At 39.6% G+C, this 20,556-nt stretch overlaps 1 protein-coding gene across 4 annotated transcripts in view; it reads left to right on the forward strand.

Annotated features, from left to right (window-relative positions):
* Window positions 1-20,556, forward strand: part of LOC131675161 (coiled-coil domain-containing protein 186-like) — a 274,309-nt gene that overhangs the window by 18,740 nt on the left and 235,013 nt on the right. For 3 of the 4 annotated variants that reach the window (XM_058954035.1, XM_058954042.1, XM_058954048.1), the window contains 2 exons: window positions 17,128-17,236; window positions 17,556-18,289. The exons of the other annotated variant lie outside the window; for it this stretch is intronic. In XM_058954035.1, the coding sequence (XP_058810018.1) occupies window positions 17,640-18,289 (650 nt within the window). In that variant the 5' untranslated portion in view covers window positions 17,128-17,236; window positions 17,556-17,639. The remainder of the gene's footprint in view (window positions 1-17,127; window positions 17,237-17,555; window positions 18,290-20,556) is intronic. 4 annotated transcript variants of the gene reach the window in all.

The raw sequence follows: 20,556 nt of genomic DNA on the forward strand, positions 1-20,556 counted from the left end.
GTCACGTTATCGTCTCGCAGAAAAATGGTATTATCCGTGTGGTCAGTCACTGCCTTGAACTTTTTCATGAAGTTGACCCCCACATAGCATTGATCTGTGAGCTCTGGGATGATAGAGACGCGGACATCTTTGGTCACGCCTCCGGTTGTGAAAGGCATCTCTAGATGGCCTATCACGGGCACTGATCGGCCGTCCGGCAACTTGCACGACCCAGCCTTGGTTACTTTCAATTTAAGTCCGAGTTCAGCGGCAATCAGCAGACCTAACGCTCCCATCGACGTGCAGGAGGCTCCTGAATCGTATAGGGCACGAATTCGGAAAGTCCCTATCTGCACGGTGAGCCACCTCCTTGACTCATCCTCCGGCGCGTATTCTTCTTCACGGCTTACCGTATGGCGTTCCTTTGCGACCGCGGCAGTCGCCGAAGACTCGCCGCCCAAATCACAAGCTCCATTAGCTGCAGTGAGCCCCTCGCTCGCTGCCTGCTCCGTCTGGGCTTGCGTAGATGCGCGGGATCCTGAGATCTCCGGGTTCTCTGGTGCCGAGGCCGATACCTTGCCATTGCTGTGGAAAGAATGTCCGTCGCGCTCATCTGTGAAGACTAAGTCGGCGCTGCTGAGTCCGCTGACTCTCTTTTCCTGTGTTGTAGCCGAATCTTCGCTACTTGCCGTGGTCCCACAGCCGATGTTACCGTCGTCACCGCTTTCTCGCACTTGTGTCGGCTGGGCGCTCGCTGGCCTCAGCGAGTCGTCGTTGCCCGCAGATTGCGGGTTTATTTTGGTGACCGGCATCGGGGGCATCGGGCGATCCTTATCGCCCGGAGTTTGCCCTGCCTGTGGGATCTGGGGTTTGGGGGGAGCGGTAGCGATCCCTTCTAACCGCTTCCCGTCCCGTTTCCCGCCGGCACTGGCGGGTTACAATCTGGACAATACTTAACGCTGAAACCGAGCCTGCCGCACTTGAAGCAGCTCAACGGTTTCGAATAGTCTATGGCCTTTCGCTAGCCTCTTGGCCTGGGTGCCGTCTCGCCCTGGGCCTGCGGCTTGGGAGGTGCTCTTGTCACAGAAGGAATCCGGGCGAGCTTTTCGCTGAGCTTATCCATTATGGATTTTTCCAGCTTCTCCATCCAATGGCTCGGCGTCCCCTTCTGAGCGACCGCCGCTATTTCTGCCTCAGCCGGCTCCTCTCCTTCCTCGGGCTGTTCGGCACTCAGTGCTGACACTTTTGCCTTTTTTGCACCCGCCCCCGATGGGGTATAAGTCCATTCCGGAAACAGGGCGGCTTTCGGCTCCAGCATCACTCTTTTCTGGCTCGCGTGAATTAGGTCGTTCTGGACCTCTGTGGCCAAGCGGCATAATTCACGCATCGAGATTACTTCCGTGCGTCTGATATGGCGCTGGATTTCTGGCAGCAAGTTGGCGTATAGCAGTTCAAGTTCTTCCGACGCGGGCATGGGTGGCTGCACTTTTTTCACCATGGCTTGGAGCTTGGTAATATAATCCCTTACCGGCTCATCTTGCCCCTGGTAGCGCGCATGCACCTCCCTCTTCAGCCTCTGTTGCTGCACGATGCTGGTGCCAAACCATTGGCGTGCGTCCTCGAGGAAGTCCTGATAGCTGATCCAATCCTGGTGGTTGTTTAAGTACCAGGTTTGGGCCGCTCCCGTTAGGACATCGGGTAAGTCCATCAGCATCTCTTCCTCGGAAATTCCGGCGGCCATCCGTTGCGCTTCCAGCTTGTCTATGAAGACGTCCACACTTTGGCCTTCACTTCCGGCGAACCTAACCTTCCATCCTCTCACCATTTTTCCCACATCTCGGGTCGTCGAAAACCCACCGGTCGTATTTTGATGCGACCCCGCCGACGGGCCCATGCTGTACCTGGGCAGATAGGTGCTGTTGAACCTGTTCTGCCCTGCACTGCGTCCCAGTCTGTCGGTGGTGGTCGGTTCTACCTGCCCAAAATTCCGTCCGACCGTGGTACTATTGTGAATCCTCGGCTGCCCTCCTGGGTTCGGTACAGCGGAATTCAAATGGGCATTCTGCTGTCCGTCCCCTCCTGAGGGCTACGCTAGGGGTGGTTGGTGCGGCCATCGCGCCCCGGGCATTTGATTGCTCCTCAATGGCGTGCTGCCGCCCGTGTCGCTCGGGTAGTGAAGCGTAAACGTGTCCTGGAAGCGCGCGCCCGGGCGCGGATTGTCTGGTGGCAGGGCGTTTTGTTCAGCGTGTGTCTGCGCTTCTTGCGCATTCTGCAGGTCATCCATGTCGTTTTCTAGCATTCCGACTCTGTGCTGGAGTATCTCGATTTGGCTGACGATTCTGGCTTGTGCTGCGCACACTCCTTGCATCAGCTGTGTCGCTTCCCGAACCCTCTGGTTGTTTAGGGCCACGGACTTTTCTACAGCTCGGAGTTGCTTCAGCCAAACTTCTATTGCTTTTATGAATTCCCGTGAGACCTGCACTGGGTCTCCTCCGGTTGTTAGCAAATCGTCGGCCTCATCTTCGGGGTGCTCTGGCCTTGGGGGCGATGTTGGTGCTTCGCCCGTGTGCATCGATTCCTCCAGAATCAGCCTCGTTAGCTGCATATCCATTTTTGATATGAGCATGTCATCGGTCAATGCTATTTGCAGTGGATGTTCTGCGGCGCCCGTCGCCTCCACTAACGCTTCTTGCTCTTGCAGGATAAACGTTGTCCTCCGTTCCATCCTGGCTCGCATGGCCGACGCTGGTGACGCTTGCGACGTTTGCTGAAAATCTGACGCGGTATAGTCTCCCAGTATCCATTTTTGCAGCCGGCTCTTCTTTACTGCTATGTCGCCATCTATTTTCAAATCTAGGGCTGCCAGTGTTATATGTAGCCCATCTTCTTGCAACTCGGCGATCCATTGCTGAACGCATACTTCCGGTTCTCTTAGCGTCTCCATTATTAATTGGTTGCGGGCGCTGTTGTAAATGTCAATAATCGCCTAGTACGATTTACAACCTCGCTCTAACAACCTAGCGCACGTGAGTGTGTTCTTGATTAAATGGTGACCGACCAAAAACAAATTAATTAATCGCGTTTTAAATTCCAACGAATTCAATGCTCCAACGCGAGCTTTTATTTTGATGGCCTCTCAACACACGGCTTGGGGCGCGCCACTCTACGCAAAAAAAAACAATAATCCTACCTATCAGCAGTACTAACTGTTTGTTAGTGCCGCTCTGTTATTTTTCTTTTGGGCACGCCCGGTGTCGCGGTTCGTTGGGGTTATTATGTGACGATAGCTAGAACCGAGAAAAGTTCGATTCGCTTCGTCTGTTATAAGTTCGGCGTAGCAAGGCGGCTTACGACGAGTCAAAACAAAATAGTGAGAAGAAAAGAAAATTTTCAAAGCAAAAGCAAAAAATATATATCGACCGCTGCGAGGAGTCACACACTACTATTCAAAAAAAATAATCAACGGAAAAATCAGAAAAAAAGGGAAACAAGTAAAGTCAAAAAAAAAGCAATGATAGAGAAAAAAAAAAAACTTCTCGCAACTGTTGGTCGCCTTGCTCGCGCGGGCGGCGGCACAATTTTCGCTGTCCGCGCGACTGCCGTCGAACCTATCTAGCGGCGTTGACGACTAGGAATTTTAGTAATCGCGATACTCGGCTACAATGATAAAATTTTGAACGACATAAAAGTCGTCAAGGCCGCTGTTTTCCCCACGAACTCTAACTCAAGCCGCGTGTTTGTAAACACTCACGCGCGCCTGACCCAAAGACTCTCTCTCTCTCTCGCGCCGGTTTCGACCTGTCGAAGGTTGCCGCGCGCCGGTCAACCGTTGTTGCCCGTGATTATAGCTAGTTGGGCGCCACTGTAACGGCCTGTGAAATAATCAAATTATTTTCGCGGTCCGTTAAGAATTTTGTTTTCGCTGTTCGGTGCGGGGCTCACCCCCGCTCCGATCAGCTAGCCGCTTCCTGGCGTTCCGCCGAATACGGGCGGGCACGCGCTGCCCTGAAAAGGGATCGCGAAAGCACGGCTAAGCACGAGAGCGTGCGTGGGTTCTAATCACGGGCGTGGGAAGGGACAAAGGTGCCTTCCTAGGTACGCCCAACATAACGACAACACTAGTGCAGGTCAAATCGGGCTTTATTCTTTTAGGCAAATCTTATACACAATATCGCGTGCCGAGATTTCGCTATCAATGTTATTTTAGGGAGAGAGACGCTCGCTCGCGCAACTATCGCACGCTAAATAATCGCTTGCAAACGCAACGAAACTCACCGTGAAGTAGCTGCTGCAGACAGACTACCCCTCGCTAGTCGCCCGCGATGTCGCCCTTGCTCGGGCGGGCAAGTTCTGCCCCTGGTGATCGCCCACTCGAGGTGACGATCTACAGGTTACGGCGATCCTCGGGGATGGTCTCTACTTCCTTGCGCACTTTCACTTTTGTCTCTTGCCGGTCGCTCTCCTTTTTCTTTCGTTCGTGCGCGCACGTGACGATCCTTCGAGCTCACCGGTCTAAGTTCAAGTCCTTCTAAATCGTTTTCTCTCCCTACTCTACCGCTACGGCACACGCCTGATCGAGTTTCGTTCTGTCTCTCTCTCTTCACTCCTCGCTCGCTCACCCGCTTGGCCATGCTCGGCCTCGCGCGCCGACAATCTTCCGCGAAAACGGCCCCGGCCGTTATACTACTTTCTAAACATGCGCGCAATCTGACTACTCCGGATGACGCGATCGTAAAATCGCCCTGATAGTCTCCAGTACCCGAAAGTCGCCAGATGCGCGAGCCGAAAACTGCCGTTCACAGGAAAAATCGTTTTTATTCATCCGTACGCAGTTTTTCATCTTAATTTACGAGCTAAATGTGTGGTCGGTATTTTTTTTTGTCTTATTCTCTCTTTTTTTTTGAACCGCTGTTACACCCCCACACTTAAACGATTGCTTAAGGAGTGAAACGAGGAAAAGCAATCTAAACTTAAGATATGGTTCTAAGGATCTTGTCACACAAAATTATAGACATGAAGAGAATGAAATTAAAGATATATATATATAAAAAAAAAATTCCTTGGCTTCAACATGAAAGAAACCCAAATGATGGTTTGAGAGACGTAGATTGAGTTGGTGAAGTAGGATTATTTTGCTTATTCTCAGTTGTTTCATTTTCTGTAGGGTGCAAAGATGGATATAGATAATCTATTTCCGGCGCTGAAGCGTCATTCTTTGCTGGTTCTGTGGTATTTTCTGTCACCGTAACTTTCGGTGCTAAGTGTATCAAAAGCGTAGTTAAGCTGTTCCATATGGCGCCGATTAAATGGAAAGACCATCCATAAATGCTGTGGAGAGTTATTCCATTTATGAAAATCTCTATTATTTTCTTAATGGTTTGTATAATTAACAAAATTGCAAATATTCCGGCACTGAATGTTCCGAAAGTCATAAATTTAGTCCACATTTTGTTCCAAGTATTGATCACAAACTTTTCCATCACATTTTCATTCAAGAGTCCTGCAATTATTTCTTCATGATCCTTGATGGCATGTCCACGAATCACTCGAACTACGTCGTTCACTGTTGTGGGTCGTTCCATAGGAAACATGATACGGTTGGTCAGATCTTGTAGGTCTTTTTCCGTGTATATTCCACTGGTAGCAAGTGCGGGGATATTCTGATATTTCCATGTTAATCCAGAAAAAGGTTTGAGAGTAGTAGGGGCTTTAGCCTCTACTGCTCTAGGTAAAAACTTATACCGATCTTCATTGAAATAAAAAAAATGTGGGTAGCAAAACGTTGTAATCAACTATTGTTCCATGTGCTTTCAAAATGTGAGTTTTCGGAGATAAAAATTTTGTATGATTATTATGAATCACTTTCAGTTCAGCATAACACTCTTCACTTTGCGAGACTTTCACATCAACAGGTATGCATTTAACTATATATATTACTTCACCTGCCGTCACAGCCATATATCCAGGTCCTTTCATAAGATTGTAAGCAAATTGATCAGGAGATTGCGTAGCAATAGCAAGTGCATTTTTCAAAATATCTCTTTCTTGACTACAACGTTGTACAACAACATCCCTATACAAATTTGTTATTTGTAACTTAATATAACGCTCCACAAATACAAACTTTGAATTTATATATGCAAATATATCTACTATAAATTACTTAAAGAAATTTTCTTACTAGGAAATAACATATCGTTCTTAACCTTGTGTATGAACAATTTTGGATGTTCGGTATCACTAATCTCATAACCGCATGTATATCGCTTAGACTTTGTTATTAATGCAAAAGTGATATCTTGCGTAGTTAAAAAGAACAGAGTTTGTCCAGTTTCACTTGTAACTTCATTAGCTACACCGTTATATAACACATTATATCGATTAATAGAACAAGAGTCGCGTGGTGTCCTTTCCCAAAATGTATATCCTCCCTCTGAATCGATACATTGTTCATTCCCAAATTTACATCTAACACCGCTACGCAAAATTATTTGATCATTATTTAAATCAACGGAAGCGGTATATTCTTGGATGGTTATTTTGATCTTGGCTTGGACTAACACGCTACTCCAAGTTCCATAAACATCGGAGTAACTACCGGAGGTACACTTCCCATCTTGATTTACAGAGCCGGCAAGTATTGCTGGTCTAATCGAAGATTGATTAATTTTTATGTCGCGAAATATATGTACATTATCGAAATACAAAGTACCGCTTTTATATAAATCATAACAATTTTGTCGGCTTACATCCATTAAGTATTCGATCGCACCATTTTCTACAATCGAATTGTGCGAGTGCATTCCACAATAATAAACCGTTCTATCTATTTGAATTTTACATTGAATTACATGTGTATCTTCGAAGTTGTTTAATTGTAACAATTGAATATGCTGTCTCGTTATATTAATATTCGTGGAAGGCACTTCACACTCTCCTACATCTAATAAGGATACAGTTGTTATGTTAAGTGATCTTTCTCCACAGTCGTATCCTATAATGGCCGTTACTGGAATAGCTATTGTAAGGGATAGCAGTAAAAAAAATGAATGAATGCATCTTTTGTCTGTAATCAGAAAAATATTTTATTATATGTTCTTTCTCTTTGTTATTCATGTTTTATCAATATGCGAAACCCGAAGTCTATTCGCGTGTACAACTTTACTACCCTTTCTTATTTCTATTTTGACATTATTTCTCGGTAATATGGCTATAATTTTAAAAGGACCCGAATAATGATCACCAAATTTCCCGGGCTTGGGTCCAGATTTCAAAAATACATAATCACCTAACTTAAAATTAACTGGATTTATATGTTGATCGTAATATTTTTTTGATTTAAATTTGGAAGCTATTAAGTTCTCGTATGCCAATTTTTGAATTCCTGTGAGTCGTGTTACTAAGTCAGTTATATATCCCTTATAAGTCGGCACCATGTCAGCTTCACGTAAGGGGTTACTGGATGGCAATCGGGCTAATCGACCGAAAACAACTTCGAATGGGGTATGTTTAGTGCTTTCTTGAACGCAGGTGTTATAGTTTAACATGGCTAAGTCGAGCCATTCGTCCCAATTATTGTCTATTTCTGTGTATTGTTTTAAATACTCAGCAAGAGCGTGATGTGATCTCTCTAAAGAATCATTAGACTGCGGTCGAAAGACGGTGGTTCTCAATTTCTTTATCTTGAAACGTTTAGCAATTCTGGTCATCAGTGAACTCAAGAAGTTCTTTCCTTGATCTGTAAGCATGGCTTTGGGACAACCGAAGACGCAAATGAATTTTTTAATAAAGGCGTCAGCTATAGTGAATGATAGTGTATCTGTTAGCGGAGCAGCTAGACAAAACTTGCTTAACTGATCTTGTAGAGTTAAGACGTACTCATATCCTGTAGGGGTTTTCTTGAGTGGACCTACAATGTCCATAGCTATTTTATCAAATGCAGTTGCGGAGGTATCAGTGATTATCATTGGTTGCTTCGTTTGTAGACGAGTGAGTTTCTTTAGCTGACATTCTAGACACTGTTGTATTCGTCGTTGAATATCATCTTTTAGATTTTCCCAGTAATAATTTTGTCTAATCCGGTGAAAAGTTTTGGAAACGCCGCGATGTCCTCCAATAGGGGATTTATGAAGCTCATAAAATATTGTATCACGTTGCTCCAAAGGTACATATCTTAAAGTATCTTTACAAATTATTACTTTAATACTGCAATTCTTAAATACTTTATTAATTATATATTTTATTTCTATCCACTCTAAATTTTCTATACATTTACTTTTAGCTATACAAACTTCGGCCTGATTTAAATTAAGTAATAAGTTTCTTAAAATTAACAAAGTCGAATAAATTCGATCTTTAATATAGCTCATCGATTCGGAGGTTTCGCCTCGAATGCAAAGTCCAAATTGAGAGTATTTCTTATTTTTCTTTTCTCTCGTGACTTCTCCTAAACTAACTAATTGTTTACTAATTATCTTATTATTGTCTATAAGCTTGCGGGCACCTTCATCGCAAGGTTCACCTGTAGTACTTATAAAATAAGCTACATTATTTTTTTGTGTATGGAGAGATTCTTTAATCTCTACAATGTTTTCGCTAATCTTATCTAAATCACTTGATTCATTTGAATCGCTAATTTCAGAATCATCCTCGAGGTTATTATCTTCAAAAATAGGGGAATTTTGATGTATAGGTTTTTCGGGTACTGCTTTTGTTTTTCCTTGTATTTTGTCTTCATCTTCACCAATATCACTTTTTTCATAATCAGGTAATTTCTTTCGAGTTCTTTGTGGATATCTTCTGGGGGTGACGGTATTTTCATCGTTGTGAAACGATTCCTTTGTCACAGGATCTAGGTTAGATAACTTTAAGGCTTGATCCGAAGGGACCTTTTTAGGTCTACCTCGTGGTCTCTTGATTTCGCTATTTAAAGGCGGTGGTTCAAGTTGGAGATCTGGTTTATCGGGTGATTCTAATTGTTTATTCAATTTACTTTGTCTTCTAGTAGTAACGTTTACATTTAAAATCATATTATCTTGGTTTGCTAATTCATGCGGATTTCTCGATAAGGCATCTGCTGTTGCATTGGCGGTTTCTGGACGATAAATGATTTGGTAGTCGTATTCGGATAATTTAAATCTCCATTTAAGTATTCTAGTGTTAAGATCGGCGGTTTTAAACCAAACTAAGGGCTGATGGTCGGTAATAATAATTATTGGTCTACCGTAGACATAAGACTTGAAAGCGTTAACACTTTGTACTACTGCTAAGGCTTCTTTTTCATATACTTCATAATTCAATTCGGGCCCGCGCAAGACCCGTGAAAAGTATGCGATAGGTCGATCAGTGCCAATTGGTCCTTGTGAGAGGATCCCTGCAATGGCATAACCGGAAGCATCAGTTCTGATGTTATATCCTCTAGACAAATCCGGGAATTGTAGAAGAGGAGCATTACAAAGTAACTCTTTTAATTCACAAAATGCTTTCTCAGTCTTCTCGTTCCATTCAAATGGAACATCTTTACTTAAAAGTTTCGTAAGGGGTTTAGATATTTTGGCGAAATCTTTAATGAATCGTCTGTAATACGCAGCTAAACCTAGAAATTGGCGAATATTTTTAACGTTTCTTGGCCTGGGAAACTCTTTAACAGCTATGACTTTCTTTGGGTCAACTTCTAGACCCTCTGCGCTAATAACATGCCCTAAATATGTAACCTTATGTCTAAGAAACTTACATTTAGTAATTTGTAATTTTAATCCTGCTTTTCTTAATCTATCTGCTAATAATGCAAATTTGCGGTCATGTTCATCAATAGTATTAGCATAAATCACGATATCATCTAAATATACAAATAGGTCTAATCCTTGTAGGCCGCGAAGCAGCGTATCCATTAGACGTTGAAAAGTTGCGGGTGCATTCTTCAACCCGAGCGGCATACGAACAAACTCATAATGGCCGAACGGAGTACTAAAAGCAGTCTTATGTGCATGCTTAGGATGCATTCTAATTTGGAAAAAACCCATGGCTAAGTCTAAAACTGTATACCATTTAGCGCCACCAATTTGATCAAAAATATTACAGATATTTGGTATTGGATAAGAATCAGCGATTGTTTTCTCGTTGAGTTCTCTCATATCAAGTACCATTCTGCCATTTTCATCAGTGGCTTTTGGCACTATCCAAATAGGTATGTTATAAGATGAATTCGATTCACGAATTATTCCGGCTTTCAACAACTTATTAACGTGATAATTTGGTTTATCTTTCATGGCATGCGGAAACTGATATTGTTTACAATTGATTGGTATTTCATCCACAGTATTAATTTCATGCATAACTAAATCAGTGCCAGGTAAATCGTCACCAGGTAGGTAGAATACATCTCTGAACTTATGTACTAATTCAACAACGTATTCTTTCTCTTCTTTATTCATATGGTCTAAATCCAAATGTTCTTCTATTTTGATGTTAGACCTCTTATTTTCGTCTTCAAAAAGTAAATCCGCTGTATGGAAATCATCCAAATTGTCTGTTTGTTGAATGTCCAGATCTTCATATGCTTCGTTCGTTGCTATAGTTAAAACGTGTTTAATGGCCATACTATTGGGCAAATCAAGCGACACTAGTTCCTCAAGAAGTCTATCAAATTCATCACTAGTCATTTTATCATTCTTTATGGCTTTTACTTCACGTTCGTCGAGTATCATAGGTACTACAAAGTTTCTTGCTTTGAATGTTTTATGGTTAAAATCGAGTACAGCATTTGAGTCTTCAAAAAATAGTGCGCCTAGTATACCTTCACTTATCATACTAAAATAATCATCAACTACATGAAAAACTGTATTAGTCCCGAATAACTTTATTTCTGTAATTCCTAATGTCATTTGCAAGTTGTTTCCAATACCTCTTATACAAATTACTTTCGTGGTATCTATTTCATTTCCCGGAGGCAATAGGTGTTGTTTTACAAGATTAACTTCTGAACCTGTATCTAATAGGAAGTATTCTTTTGAGTCAGTAGGGGGGTTAATTATTCTGATTTTAGGTGATACTTTATCTATATCTTTTATACTGGCATTGTGAACAAAACAGAAACTAGTATGAGGGGGATAATTGATTTCTTCGAAATAGAGTTTATGATTACCAACAAGGAATTGACGGGTAGAAAAATCGATAATTGCTTCATTTTCCAGCGAATATCCGGCTCCGAGTACTGCTTCATAGGGTATTGGGAAATTGCTTGGAACAATTTGAAATTCAGTGGCTTTTCCGAAAATTGACAAGGTAATTACGCCAAGTGTGGATACGGTTTCTAAGCCAATTCCTTTCAAAAAGGTACGTTTCGAATTATCTATGTGTTTTGTATGGTTTTGTAAAAGGGTCATTTTGAGTATATTAGCTTCTGACCCGTTATCAATCATTATTTTCATTCGTTTATTTCCTAAAAAGTTAGCACTTATTATAGGAACTTTTGCAAAAAGCCTTGAACTTAAGGGACTAGGCTGAGCAACATTTCGCTGTCTTCGTTCGATTGGCGCATTTGTGGTGTATTGGTCCTCTGCATTGCGCTCGACTGCGGGGACCATGATCCGTTTCCCTGATTCTGATTTCGGGCTTCATTGACCTTTCTTTTTATACATTCGACTATCATGTGTCCAGGTCTCTTACAATAAAAGCATATAATATTTGACTTGTCAAATGTGGGGTTCTTATTACTGGCAGATTCTATCTCTGAATTATTTCGGCATTGTTTACCAGTATGTCCGACTCTATTACACAGTTGACAAACTATTTCGTTGATTGTATTAACTTGTGCGCGATGTCTACAGGTTTTCGCTATATGGCCTATTTTATTGCAAATTTGACACTTCAGTTGTGATTTACATTCACGAGCGTTATGACCTTTCTTATCGCAAATTTGGCAGATAATATTGTCATTGCCCTTTTTCAAGAAGCAATCCTTTATTTCATGTCCAATCTTCTTACAATATATACATTGTTTTCCAAGATGCTTTGTAATGTTAAGGCAATTCAGTGCCTCATGCCCTTCCTTATTACAGAGTTGACATAAATTGATAATTTTTGGATTTGATACTTTATTTTTAAATCCTGATCTAAGTACTGACTGTATTTCTAAGTCTTTTTCTGCTTTTATGGCGAGCTTTAGTATATTTGTAGGGGTGACTCCGGGAGCTAGATTTAATTTGATTTCTGATTTTAATCCTCTCTTAAAATATTCAAAGATATTCTCTTCCAGGGCATGCTTATATTCATTCGTGACTGATTCGATGATTTTTGTCGATAGTAGTCGCAGCCTATTAGTGAAAGTTAATACTTTTTCGTCATCATGTTGAAATTCATTTCCTAATTCACCTAAAAGCTGACTAAGCGTTTGGGCAGATCCGAAAATATCTACTAGATGTTCTAGCAATTCATCTAGAGTTCCGAAATTAATTCCAATTACTGTATCTCTAGCTTCTCCTTCTAATTTTGACCTTATCAATTTTACTAAATTACCTTCTATTGGTTTCGGGATCATTGCCAAGGCTTCCTTGCATCCTTCTGCAAATCGAGTCCATTGATCAGGTTTCCCATCAAATCGCGGAATAACGTTCAGTGCGTCTTTCAATGACACAACCTGCCCGTGGACAGTAGGTATTTCTTCCTTTTTTTCGTTTTCACTTATTTTAGTAGTTTGCGAGTTATTACAGGGTGGGATATCTATAATAGATTGTAGCTTTTGTTTTGAACTCTTAATTTTCTGATTTATATCTATTGGTTGGTTTTCAGTTACAATTTTATCTGAATTAATCTCACTCGGGCCCGGACTAATTAACTTTTGGTTTAGATCCTGATCGGTTCTTTCAGGTGTTGTCGAAGTACTTCTTATACTGTCACGATCTTCTAATTGAGTAAAATTCTCATTAAGGTAAATAGGGCAGATTATACTCCGAGCGAAAGCTTATCAAATAAATAGCACAATTCTTGGATTTTAAAATCAAAATTATTAGTAATTACACTTAAAACTCTATTATGTTGTCTAATAAGTTTATGAGATTTCGCAAGCTTTTTGTTTAAAACACTATTTTCAAGCTTTAGTTGGGCAACTTGATTATTTAGGCGATGCAAATGAGCGAAGTCGGTTTCTACGGTCTTATCTATTTCGTCTATTCTATCCTTAAGTATATTTTCACATTTAATATTTAAATTAATCCCTTTTTTATGTGACTCTATAACTTCAGCAATTTTTACAAACTCGGCTTGAATACTAGGTAATCTATCGGTTATAACGGGGTTTTGGCTAACCCGCCGTTATAATCGAGAGGATAGATTAATTGACAGCTCGGCTTAATCAGTTACTAATGCCACGGAGCTAGTACGCTGGTGTATGTGTGGCCAAGCCTTTCAACCAGCCGCAATGTCAAGCAGCCTCGTGGCCCGCGTAGAGCGTCGCAGGTAGTGGTGGCTGGAAAGCGCGAAAAGTAGTGACGAGCGCAGAGAATTCGCCAAGGATTGGGAGTGGGAGTCGGGCGCGAAGTCAAAGAAACGCAGATAATACGAAGGATAAAGATAATTTATATAAATTATTAAGAAGGAAGCGTACAGTAGTAAATCGGTAAAGATAGAGAGAGAAGCGAGCGGGCAAGCGAGAGAGAGCTAATCGAGCCGGTACTTACAATGAGGCGTCAATGGCCAGGCCCTCCATGCGGTAAACGCTCGCTCGCTGAACAGCGTTCCCGGACGCCGGTTGCAGTGGTGACGAAATGTGGGCTACCTAGCACTACGTCCTTGCACGCACACGCCGTCGTGTCAAGGCGTCGCACCACTGCACGCACTCGCGGATAATCTAAGGCAATGCCGTGTCGGAAGTCCGAACCCGCAAAAAAAAGGCAAATCCTTTAGCGCGCGCTCAAGCACGTGTCGCCCGTGTTACGTCCGCCAGTCAATTGCCGCGGGAGGCGTCCCCACTCCTTCATCGCACTTTTCGGTAGCGCGACCACACGCATATGCGCGTACCCGCGGACGCGACTCTCTCTGCTTATAGGCTCGCTGATAGACATGCCGGGCTCTCTCTCTTACCTTACACTTCGACGTTGTCGGCAGCTGCAGGCTGCTGTATAATATAATGTGAATTCAAATATAGTATAAGTATATGAATTGTGTACATGCATGCGTGAGAAGAGAGAGACATAACGAATGAATTAAATTCGTTATACGGTTAAAATATTATTAACGTTATCAATTATCTCAATTTGTTTATCTGCCACTTCATGGACTTCTACCGTTATTTCTTCAAGTAGGGCATTATTAACTGAAATTTCTGGTGTTCTAACTAATGGAATCATTTGAAAACAAGGGCTTCTAAAATACAAGGAATAAAGTATAGGTTAAAATTCAATTTATAGATTTTATTGCCAATAAATCGTTTTCTCTTTTATATGTGAAAATATTACAAGTTAAATTCTTTTTTCATTTTCTTAATTTCTTCTCGAGTCTTCTGTATTTCCTTTTCCGTATCTAAAATTTGTTGTTCCAATGAAGTTGCTGTTTTTCCGGGGTTTTTTGATTTCGCTCTAAGTGAGGTAGTAGGAGGGACTTTTAATCCGGCTGGTAAATTTTTTATTAAATAATTGGTACGCTGAATTTGAATATATTTCTTCCGATCCTTCTTATTTTTGCTGAATAATAATTTTTCGATGTCAGTTACGGGTGTTATGTTCAAATTCACCTCTTTCAGCTGACAGTCCTTTTGCACGCTCTTGCGCGGTATTCTAAATTTACCTGAGAAATCACTGATACAGGACGAGCAATATTCGGGATTATTACCGTGGGTGCAAATCCTTTCCCAAATATATTCTAATTTTTCTTCAATACTTTTTAGGGCTACTGTAGTTGTTTTCGGAGGTGATATGGGTGTTAATACTGGCGACGTCTGCGATAACTTGCCATATGTGAATCTATATTTTTCATAAACTTCTTTGCTAAGACCGTCGGGATGGTTTTGAAGTGCCCTGGCGCGAGCTTTCCTCTTATTTTTCGGCAATCGTTTTTTTATTAATCCGGAATTCACTAAAAAAAAGAATCCAAAATTTGGCATACGATGAGGGAAAATTTCTCCAACTTAGTAGCAAAAATTTTCGATTGACTTTACTTTGGAACGACCGTTTTTTTTTTTTTTTTTGAAATGCACGAACTAAAATACTCTAATGAATTCAAATAAATTTTTTTTTTTCACGACTATCGGAACGAACTAAATTATTAGGAATAATTTACGAGGAAACCAACGGTGACCTCTGATTTGACCTTGAACCTCATTTTCAAGGTTATTTCAAGGTCAACATGGTTTTTTCATATGAAAACCCTTAGTTTTTATACTGAAATCAAAAAGAGCGATAAATTTTACGGGTAGGAACGATTCAAGTCCGAAGATATCGTAACTCCTAATCCTCCTTTTAGCGCTATCCAGGAACAACGACGTGGACGTAGAAGGAATCTGTCCTCTTCGAGGTGCTTTTTAATAGTGAATTAACTCATTAATAAAAAAGCACCCCGAAGTGAGAGGCAAGAGCAACTCACTATAAAAAGCACCCCAAAGGGAACAGATTCCTTCTACGTCCACGTCGTTGTTCCTGGATAGCGCTAAAAGGAGGATTAGGAGTTACGATATCTTCGGACTTGAATCGTTCCCACCCGTAAAATTTATCGCTCTTTTTGATTTCAGTATAAAAATTAGGGGTTCCCATATGAAAAAATAAGGTTGTCCTTGAAATAACCTTGAAAATGAGGCTCAAGGTCAAATCAGAGGACACCGTTGGGTTTATCGTTGAAAGTAACTACGGTATGACCTTTGTTTCATGACTAACCTTATACGGTTTTCCGAATTTTCCGGGGTTTCCATACTTTTTCCTCAGCCTGTATATTGATTAAACGTCTGAGTCAGATCTTTCTACCTGGCGGGGCTAAAACTCGATTCGGAATTGGAAAAGATGAAGACTTTTTTTTTAAATAAGGAATATTGTAGAATTGACTTACTTATATTCTCAAGAAAATTTATGTTTTGGAATATTTTATAAATTTATAAATAAAGCTTTGCGCTCTCAAAATTTGAAGTTAGGATTCTTCTCTCTGGATTTGACTTTCTTCCTAAAGTTTGTCGTGTCGTTGGACTGTTTTTTGATTTTTCTCTCAGCTAGCTTATCACCTCGGAGAGGCGAGGGAAATGAAAAGTCTCTTTCCTTAATCTGTGGAGTGCCTTTATATTCGTGGCCTTATTGGAAGAAAGGTGTTATCTCGAAAGATTAGAAGGGCCTGGGTTTTCCAAAAATTGAAGAAGGAGCCTCTTTGAGCTTAGGCCCTTTTCTTCAGAGATAACCTTTCATGTATTATTCTATTTGTTATATGCTATGGAAGTGTTTATTATATTTTATGTTCGTTTTGTGCAAAGCTCTTTATAGTCAACAACTTAATAATAAGTATAATGTTTAGTTATAATAAAACAGATGGCCGAATGGCTGGAGAGGCTCACCGTTGTCTGTTATATAGGACTGCCGCTTCACAACGGTTGATCACCACTCCGGAAACACCGCTTCGCCCCGAAAACTTATTTACATTGCGACTATTTATTTCTATTTTCTTTTGTTTGTAATTTTATTTGTTATTATTATTGTTTTTTAATATAAATATTTAATGTTATTTTAATAAAGTGATGGTTTCAGGTCTTTGTAATTTATGTAGTTAAGTTTTAAATTACTTCTTCTTCCCGTGTAAGGCTCCCTCACATGCGAACATCGCAACCTGCATGCCCGACAGGTTATTTAGTAGTTAAAGCATTCTACCTTCTAAATCCCTGTGTAAATAATTTGTAAATATAGTCGCGGGCAACATTTTATTGAAAAATCTGATTCTCCCTTTATAAAGTGAACAACTTCTCCAGTTACCACGGCCATATACCTAGGTCCTCTCATTAAGTTATAAGCGAACTGATCCTAATACTGTTTCTGTATAAATTTATCTTCAAGTGTTATTCGTAGTAATGTTTCTAAATTTTTAGATATACGAGATTTATTTTGTTTTCATGTCTTTACTTTATAATGATACATTGAAATCTCACAATTTATTTAAAAATTCGTTTTAATTTGCGTATTACAGATACCGGTAAATTGTCTTCAACCTGATACCAGTACAAAGGAAAATGAGCAATATTTTTTAACACAAAAACTACAGAAGAAAACCACACCATAAATTACTTTAGACTCTGGCAAGTATCCGTTTTCAGGCAAAAATAGCAACTATTTAAAGTACTTTGTCTTATAGTTCATTGCTTGTGATTTACGTAACTAATAGAGCATTTTATTCAATAAATAATCAAACCACGATCTCGCATATGATGTACAGAACAGTTTTCCGCGTATAAATGTTGTCATCGGTAGCGACTAGAAATTGATCGTAGTTTTCGGCGTGAGAGGCTAAAATCTTAATTACTGTACCATGTAGAATACTTTTTATAGTACTATTACAAAATAGTAGAGTTGTATAGTATAGTAGTGAAACTATTTTTAATTTATTTATTTTTTCAGGAAAAGGCGAGAGCAAAAGCAATATTTTATATCCTGAACTTCGAACTGACATATATATATACTTATATATATATATATATATATATGTGTGTGTGTGTATGTATATACACGATGGAATCAACATTAGCAAAATTCTTCATTTCAAACGAAAATAGAACTGACAAATACGACACAGTTTTTCATAGTACTTGTGTTTTGAAACTTCAATTTAATAATGTCATTTTCCTAAGCATCGACTGCTATAATTTTTATTATAATGAATGCATAAATAATTATATAGACCATAAATTTAGTTTACCCGATGTAAATATTTTTCAAACATTGAAAATATTATACGAATCATTTCTCATTGTCAACAATTTAAGCTTGATAAAGACCAAGAAATTACAGCTACAAATAAGAAAACCAATCGGTAGCAATAGTGATAAACTACATAGAAAAATACTAGAATTAATCATCATCTTCTTTCGTTTAATACATGATAACGATCGTCTAGAAAGTATAAACAACGCACTTCTAGATAAATTATTGCAATTGAAATTGAAGTCTAATTATGGTGACAACATTAACACAACTGAAATTTGTTTAAAATGTCTTGATTTTTCAAATAAGCTAGATGCCACAGGTGCCAAATATAATTCTCTCTCTAAAATCTATACAAATTGTCAATTGGAAAAGGAAAAAATTGTAATGAAATATGCTAGGAGTGAAAAAGAATTAATGGACTTAAAAAGGTAAGATTAATTCTAAGAAATTATAGTTTTTTAAAAATAGTAAAAAAAATTGATTAAAAATAATGACTAATAATATTAGATGATATAAAAAATTTTAAAAATAAATATTTAAAAATTTAGTAACACCTAATAAAATAATAAAATTTTTTTAAACGAAATTTTTATGTGACTGTTCCATAATTCTTGGTAATTCAAATTTCACCTCAAAATATAGGTCCAGACACAATGTATGTGAAAATTCTCTTTCTACATCCTTTCCAAAAGTGATGAAGAGGTTGATTGCATGCCACTCATGATTTAAAAAAATCAAGATTCTTGCATACAGATATCCAGCGAACCTCTGCAATATTCAAATCAAACGTAGTTCTTGATATAACAATAACAATAATTTATTTTGAATAAGCCGAACAATCTTTTATTATTTTCAATATAATTTATTTAATAAGATTATGTTTGGGCTGTTGTTTTCCTGCTTAGACATCTTTTATAAAAAAAGATATTTATACCAATATTTTCACGTTAACATGCAGATTTTTAAGTTCTGCACCTTGTAACAACATCAGTAAATTTTGCATACTAGCTTTCCTACCACTGACAATCCGGGGCTCGTGAGAATTTTGTATGCATTCAACAAGATCTGTAGTTCTTCTTTACTAACTTTTATGTTGAACGATACATGCGTACCTGCATCAATTTGATGGCTTTAATCCAACGATCCGCCGTAACAGGCAATGTTCTCAGGGAATATATATTAAAGTGAATAACGCCAGCCGAACTGATTTGCTTTATAAATTTTGTTTGTCGTATTTTTTGATGATCTTTTCTTTTTTTTCTGTCATGTTATCTCTTCGATTTGCTAACTGTAAATTTTTCATCTGTGGTACGTAATCCAATTGTTTTTCTTTCTATGCAACTATTAATTATAAGCAATGAGAGTTCAATATAATTTGAAATATAATAAGAATTTAAATATAATCGTTAAAATAGTTTTCAATTCTAACCCCCTCCACGATAATTCACTTCATGTCGTTTCAACGTGACAATTGAACAATCCTATTGCAGACCACATTTTTTATCTAAAATATATTACAAAAATTGATTTTAATTACGAAAAAATAGTATTCTTGACCTTTTTAGTGGTTAACATTCAAGAATGCGAAGATTAATTCATGGATTATCCTCGCAGTTGGAAAAGAAACAATAAGATATTGAGTTAAATGGAATTCGATTGATCGATAAAACGTTATATTCCAGCCTGTTTATGACAAAAAACATGATTCCAGGAAATTTTTTAATAGAGATTTTATTGAATGTGACGACAGGAAAATACGTCTGCATCATGGAAAAAATAATCTTACCCACGAAGTTAGTCTCAAAAAATTTTTAACGACATTTTTTTATTAAATTTCGTGACATTTTTTAGTTTTTTTCTATTAATTCTATAGCAAAAATTGTCGGCCGGAATTTGATTCGTCAGTAAATACTATAATAATATACGAGGTGGTCCGATAAGTACTTAGCCTACAAAAGAAAAACGACCAATTTGGCCATGGCAACGACGGAGGTGTGAGTGGGTGCGTTGTCATGGTGGAAGAGCACTTTTTTCTTCGCCAAATAAAGCCGTTTTTTCTGCAATTCGACGTCGAATCGGCCCAATAATTCGGCATAGTACAGCCCTGTGACCGGTTTGCCCCTCTCCAGGTAATCGATGTAGATCACACCTTGTGAATCCCAGAAAACGGTGGCCATCACCTTTCCGGCCGATGGGGCAGTCTTCGCCTTCTTCGGAGCACTTTCGCCGGGTAAAGTCCACTATTTCGACTGTTCCTTGGTCTCTGGTGTATACCAGTGGATCCATGTTTCGTCGATTGTCACGAAACGACGCAGAAACTCCTTCCGATTGCGCTTAAACAGCGTCAGATATTGCTCTGAAATTGTCTCACGGTTGCACTTGTTGTCCGGAGTGAGCAAACGCGGCACCCATCGCGCCGACAGCTTTCTCATGCCCAAAATTTCATACAGGACATGACCCACGTGGTCTTTTGAGATGCCAACGATCTTAGCTATCTCGCCCACCTTCAATCGTCGATCTGCCAATACGAGATCGTGAATTTTTGTCACGTTATCCTCCGTGGTAGCCGTTTTCGGAGCACCTGGACGTGGCTCTTCCAAAATCGACGTGCGACCACGTTGAAACTCGTTAAACCTATTTTTGACGGTCGCCATCGAAGGAGAAGAGTCACCGTACACAGCATCCAAGCGCTTTT

This window comes from Phymastichus coffea, unplaced genomic scaffold (assembly GCF_024137745.1).
Source record: "Phymastichus coffea isolate CEN01 unplaced genomic scaffold, Cenicafe_Pcof_1.1 PCOF00001, whole genome shotgun sequence".
Classification (NCBI taxonomy): Eukaryota; Metazoa; Arthropoda; class Insecta; order Hymenoptera; family Eulophidae; genus Phymastichus; species Phymastichus coffea.